Here is a 6,779-nt window from a genome sequence, read left to right as displayed (position 1 = left end):
AATGCACCGAGGTGAGGAAATTCCACGGTAGCGGCGACGGAACCAGACCGCGAGAGGAAGAGAGAGGGTGCCAGGTTTCGCGTTTACGCACCTGCCCCTCATACCACGTCCCTACCTAAACCTCTTGCGTTCAACCTGCGCGGCATCGCTTCATAGGCACTGGTAGATAGGATACCAGCAAACCCCCGCGCGTGCCCTCGGTCCACCGGGTCTACCTTCTCTCCGCTCGCTCTCCGACTACCTGTCGGTCTCGTTCTGGCGACCGCAAGCCGACCGGAACCCACCTCTCTCGCACCAAAGGCGGCTCTAGAGTTGCGGCACAGCATCCAGCAGCAGCGCTACTAGCGGCAGCCAAACGGAAAGACTCCCAGGCGAGTCGCCCTGATGTATAGGTGTACATACGCGCCAATGTGTGTGTGTGTGTACGCGTGAGGTGTGCATGAGCCTTACCTGCGTGGGTGTGTGAGCCGAGGAAGCCTACCTGGCGGCGTCGACACGCAGTTACCCGCGCGCTTCTTCGCGTTCTCCCGCAGGAAAGAGCGCTGCGCGCGTATCGACATCCCGCTCCAGTTGTCGTCCTCTCGAAGCGAAGTTGCTTCTAGGGTACCGACCTTGGAAGAGAGGAGCGCGTCGCCGCGCGCGTTGTTCCTTTCGCGGTTCATCAGGCGAGATCGGAGCAGAATCGGAAGTGCGACGAAAGGAATCGCGCGCTGGTCGTCTACTCCGCGCTTACCGCGTGAAGTGTATGTGTGTTTACGTGTACACGGAAAAAAGATAAGGAGTGATACGGGCGAAGACCTTTCAAAGTTCTCGTCGTGCCATAGTGGATGTCCGTGGAGATACAACGGATGTTTCCGCCGCTGATCACTGGACCGTCGGCCAATAAGGGATTTCGAGCGGAGGAAGAGATGCGTTGGTGGTTTGCTAGAGGACACTGAAAGGGAGACCTGGAAGGCTTCTCCATCAACGTCCTCCAGGTGAGAGAGAGTTTTCCCAGGTGAATGTATCCGGAGAAGTCCTTAGAGGAACTTGTAGAGCAATCGCGTGTCTGCCTCGTTGCGTCCCTACGGACATTCGCGATTCCAACATGGCTGCTGGGACTAGCCGTGACCGCTGGGTCCGCGGAAGCCATGTTGGCAGGTGTGCTCGGCTCGAGATAACCAGTTCACGTTCATGAAACGTACGCGGTATCGATATTCCGGATAGTAGATCGAAATGAGCACTTTACCATTCAATTATCATTTAAATCGCCGCGCGTCTGCCGTCCTTTGAAAAGCCCACTTGCGAAACAATATACGCGCGATTTCGCAGGTAAAACGAGTTTGCGAGATGTGATTAATAAAAAGAAAAAGTCTCTTTAAACGCTGCCCGTACCCATTTCCTATACGATTGCGAAAGTTTACGGTGAGCTAGTATACAGTGGTTCTCTCGATGTCCATTAAACGTTCGTAAAATCTACGAATAAACTACAGATCATTTATACGTTTCTCTATTTCTTAAGTAAACACGTAAAGAGTTATGCTATGCTTAAGGAATAAGTTCAACATATTATAAACTTGAAAAAAACAAAATGACAGCGCCGTTAATTACGACGATACGGAAAAATTATTTTTATCAGTTTAGGTACATGCATCTTTAAAATTTAATGCATTCCTTGATCTTTTTTTTATTGAAAAAAAAAATAAGAAAGCTTTGGAGTCAAACCCATCTTACCAGTACAATATAATACACAATAGGTTTTCTTGACTTGCCATTCTACTTTTTGTGCTTCTACGTGCTTTGTAGGACTTTTGGGAAACTGCAATTTGATTCTTACATGATACGCTGAAGATGGCTGAAAATAGCCGAAACGTTTGTCTTTTGAATCTTTGTAAATTTGTTAAAGTATTTGTAGTTTAACAATTGTGCATCGCTTATTGCCGCGTTGATTTCCTAGAGCCCAAATAATGTCATTTTTCTTTTGTATCTTTTTGTAAATTATAATTCGACATTATATCAATATGTATGTATGTATGATTATTTATGAAGAATGTCTAACAATTTATTACCAAAATAGGTAATTCAAGATTTAAAAAAAATTTTCCGTGTTGTGTTCGTTCTTACGTATGTTCTTTTTTTGTTTAAATTGTTATCTAAACTTTTATATAGATTTGTAGAGATCATGTAATATATGCAAACATAAAGTCATGCAATATATATAAACATAAAAATTCAATGTTTTTAATAAAATTAGTTTTTACTCAATAAATAATATATTTTTTAGGTTTAAATGTGTATTAATTCTCATATTAATTATTTTTGTATATATCGTGTCATTTTCTCATATTTAATAATTTACTAGTAATTTATAAAAAGCACGAAAGGTATTTAGAGGATAATTTTAATAATAAATTTATTAGAAATAAAAATAATTTTTAAATATATGTATTGAATTTTTTTGTATACTTAATTACAGCTGTAAACACTCGCAGATATTTAATATTACAAAAAATTAGACAATGTTCAATATACACTGTCAATACTTGAAATCTATAGTTCACGTTACATATACTATAAATTTTCGATACTGATAATATATATCGGAATACGCCCTCTGTGCGTCAATTTTTCTCGAGATTAAGTTCTTCTTAACATACGTAACATAAAATGCTTAAAGGAAACTGTCATTTTGGTTAAAAAATGTGACATAATCTTGATTTTGCACGACTTTGTTACGATTATTTGTACAAAAACGAGCGCAAATATAAATATAGAAATTCGAAAATATATAATCTTAAACAGATATTTTAAGAACCACACGTTCAGCGGAACAAAGAATTGATTATGCTATTTACATTAATTTTATTTTTATTAATTTATCAGGGTGTAATTAACGATTTTTTATATTTTTTTAGGTGCAATCAGTATGCCAACCGACATCGTAGTTACGTCGGCCTCGGCCACGGTTTCAGAGGAGACAAGCAGAGGTCGGGACCTAGGTCTTGGACAGTCTCCAAGATCAGGCCCTTCTTCTGCAGCGTCGTCGTCCTCCAATTCTAGCGCGGCGTCAACCTCAAGAGGATTTGATCCATCTGGTACTCTCGCTTACCATCATCACCGCCACAGCTTGGTAACCGGTCTGGGTCATGCTCATCACCGAGAATCATCAGCCTTTGTGCCTGTGGTGCCTTCAAGATTACAACTCACTCCATATCCAGGTGAAATGCATCCCCATCTACCCGGACCACCGCCCTCTTCCTCATCGTCAACGAATTCGGAGCACGAAGTCGGCCCTGAATCTTCAGTAGCCAGAAAAAGCTCCTCGAGTTACGATATTATGGCGATGATGGCCGACAAGAGAAAAGAATTAGCGAGAGGTCTTTTACTACCACCGCATCCTCTTCTTGAGCCACCTGGGTATCCGGTATTTGCCGGTCCTTTTCCAGGTAGTTCTGCATTGTATCCCCCAGGTGGTCCATTAGCCCATCAGCATCTGGATCGAAGGTTACTCAGAGCACCTGGTAGGGCATCCAGACCGAAGAAACAGTTTATTTGTAAATTCTGTAATCGACAATTTACGAAATCATATAATCTTCTTATTCATGAGAGGACTCATACCGACGAAAGGCCGTATTCTTGTGACATATGTGGCAAGGCGTTCAGGCGGCAGGATCATCTTAGGGATCACAGGTACAATATACAGTTCTTTGTTAAATTAATTAGAATCAATTGGATAGAATTGAATTAAATAATTAGCTATATCACGTAAAAAGAATATGATAAATTAATTTATTTAAATTTTTATTGTATATGTTTATATTAATTTGTTTTGTAATATTAAGTATCTGCAATAAAGGTAACAGAATAAATAACAGATAAAGATAAAATGAAGATAAAATTTTTAAAACTTTAAATTAGGATATGTAGACTTTTTTATTTATTAACTATTGTTATTTCATGATTTTTATTTTTTTTTTCTTAGGTACATCCACAGCAAGGAGAAGCCTTTCAAATGTGGTGAATGTGGTAAGGGCTTTTGTCAGAGTCGTACTTTAGCAGTTCACAAGATTTTACATATGGAGGAATCTCCACACAAATGCCCTGTTTGCGCGAGAAGTTTTAATCAGCGCAGTAACCTCAAGACGCATCTTTTAACGCACACGGACCACAAGCCTTACGAATGTACGTCATGCGGCAAAGTATTCCGCAGAAATTGCGATCTCAGGAGACACGCATTGACACATGCCGTGGGCGACGTTCCTCCAGAGGCACTGGAAGAAGCGTTGAGGGACGATGACAGTCCCGAAGAGGATTGCCCTGAGCCTGGACCATCTTCCTCATCGACGTCCACAACACCGTCCGTATCTTCTGCATCTTCTAGTTCGTCTGGATATCCTTCCCAAGGGTCTTCAGTCCCGCCACCTACGCCTGCAGCATCGGCCTCAGCACCACCTCTTCCTCAGAGACCTCAACTTCAGATTAGAAGGGATTTATTACCCGCTGTGAAAACATCGACGGTGACCAGCGGAGCTTCTGCGGCTCATTCTGTCACCCAGAACCCACCGGCTGCCCTTCCGCCGCCACCCCCACTTATTCTGGCTTCTTATCGACGAAGAATTGGCTCGCCAGGTCCTTCCAGAGTATTTCTAGAACTTCAAGAGCGTGAGCGTGAGAGAGAACGAGAGATAGAGCAGAACAGAGAAAGAGAACGCAACAGGGAACGTGACAAGGAAATAGCTAGACCACCGAGAGCACCAACACCACAACCACCACCACCACCACCTAGACCTGCACCAGCACGTCAAGGTTTCACTATTGCGGATATAATGGGTCGATAGAAAATTTGTCGCAGGTAGTTTTCCTGTGCTTGAATTTCTCTTTCATATATAGGCTCTATGGATTACACGAAGGAAAGGTACCGGTCTGCACAAAGAATAATCTTTCTAAAGATTCTATGAATTCTATGATATTTTTGGAATGCGTAAGAATATGGCTAATAACTTGTTAAATTTGCTGGAAAATCTTATTTGTATGTTATTTATGCATATGTTATTGCAATGCATTTTTCATGTAAATATGTCAGAGAATTTAAATGAGAGAGAGTTTAAACATAAGCAGGCGAAAAAAATATCTTCATAATTTTTTAAAAATTCTGCGCGCAATTCTAAAATAGTTATTAGACTCGGAAAAACTTAACCCTCTCAATCCAAAATTATTAGGCATAATAAGACAATATATGCATATATTTATATGTTATCCTGTTATGTCCAATATACAAGTAATATAGAGAAATGAATCATAAAGTTATGATTTTGTATACGATTCACATAATATACAAAATAATAATTTTACATATTATAAAAAGTATGTATTATATGTTAAATAAGATAATTTTTCAAAAATACGTAACAAGAAGATATTTTCGTTATTACATAACTTGGAATGCAATATTGAGATAATTTCCTATGAATGAGACGGTTAGAATAAATACATACCAAAAATGTGCCTTAATAGTTTGTCGTTAAAAAACAGGTGCTCTCACTTCATGCTACAGTTGTAGAAGCCACAATACTTCCTGCGACACGCGTGAATCACACGATAACGATGTGATAGGGAAAATGGAAGTCCAGAAGATATTAAGAAAACTGCGACGAAGTATTCTTTTGTCCCGCAGTTGTTCGAGAGAGGGGATAATGCAAATTTTGCGGTCGGGGTAATAACCTGTGCCTGTGCCACCGTGGCAGGTGCAATACGGCTTTGTACCTGCTCGATCCGCGCGCGAAATACCTGCTCCTTGCTACTGCTGCCGTTGCTTTTCCCTTCTAAAAATATTCCGACCCTAGACGAATATCAATATTTTTTTCTTCCCCTCCTCTCCACCCTTCCCACCCTGTGCCCTCGATGCGAAGAAGCATTAATGGTCCTTTTGTGAGACCCAAACTGTACACCGTCCGACCGCAGAGGTGATCCTTTCGGACTACGCCTCTAACGCCTACAACACAAAGGTATACCTTCTTTTCAGTGGATTTTAAAGAATCCAGTATAAGAAAGATCCCTCGAATATACATTTTAGAATAGCTTTCCGTTTTTAAAGCGTCCATTGTGATTAAATAAAATTTCGATGAGTTCGAATGTTTGAATGATCTGGCCAACTATGCGTTAACGCGCGTTACGGATAAAGAATAGAACATAATCGGGTACAAAATATACTCTATGCTTGAAATGATATTTAATAATAGCAATGTATTGTCGTCTTTCTTAATTATAAAGTACATAGATTTTCATAAATACTGAAAATTCAATATTCTGTTAAGGACTATCTAAAAGCGAACAATCATTTCCATAACGCTTTGTTTTGCGCGAGATTATTAGAAATAAATTAAATTAAATTCTATTCTTTACGGATATGCTTATCACATTATATCTATAATTACAAATTTGTCAAACAAATTTGAAATTACTATCATTAAATATATTTCAAATCTGATTTTTCTTAATAAATTAATTTAATTTATTTCCAAGTTGTTTTAATGGCAGCGAAACATTGTGAGAGGAATATCATAAATTTTATAAATAGCTGATATGAATGTTTTACATTCGCCATTCGAATAGTCGAGTAATTGTACATGAGACTATTTGCGTAATGTTTTATATGTGTAATAATAATAATGTAATTATTATACCTTAGGTATATACAACGAATTTTCCAAAAGTGTGAGATTCGAACGTTACATTACTAATTAGAACACAATTATCAAATGATTATTAACAACAAGATTGTATCACGTGTTCAAGTTATA

At 39.4% G+C, this 6,779-nt stretch overlaps 1 protein-coding gene across 2 annotated transcripts; it reads left to right on the top strand.

Annotated features, from left to right (window-relative positions):
* Window positions 1–398: 398 nt before the first annotated feature.
* Window positions 399–5,185, top strand: LOC108720787 (brother of odd with entrails limited). Of its 2 annotated transcripts, none has more exons than XM_018444968.1 (3): window positions 399–977; window positions 2,895–3,669; window positions 3,962–5,185. In XM_018444968.1, the coding sequence occupies exons 2-3, from the start codon at window positions 2,906–2,908 to the stop codon at window positions 4,815–4,817; spliced, it is 1,620 nt and encodes a 539-aa protein (XP_018300470.1). In that variant the 5' UTR covers window positions 399–977; window positions 2,895–2,905; the 3' UTR covers window positions 4,818–5,185. The 2 variants fall into 2 exon arrangements, with proteins under 2 accessions (XP_018300470.1, XP_018300471.1); XM_018444969.1 differs by lacking the exon at window positions 399–977 and adding an exon at window positions 1,002–1,140.
* Window positions 5,186–6,779: the final 1,594 nt, after the last annotated feature.

This window comes from Mycetomoellerius zeteki, unplaced genomic scaffold (genome assembly GCF_001594055.1).
Source record: "Mycetomoellerius zeteki isolate Tzet28-1 unplaced genomic scaffold, Tzet1.0 scaffold155, whole genome shotgun sequence".
Lineage (NCBI taxonomy): Eukaryota > Metazoa > Arthropoda > Insecta > Hymenoptera > Formicidae > Mycetomoellerius > Mycetomoellerius zeteki.
The sequence above is the reverse complement of the archived record's forward strand: the minus strand, read 5'-3'. Positions and strand labels throughout refer to the sequence as shown.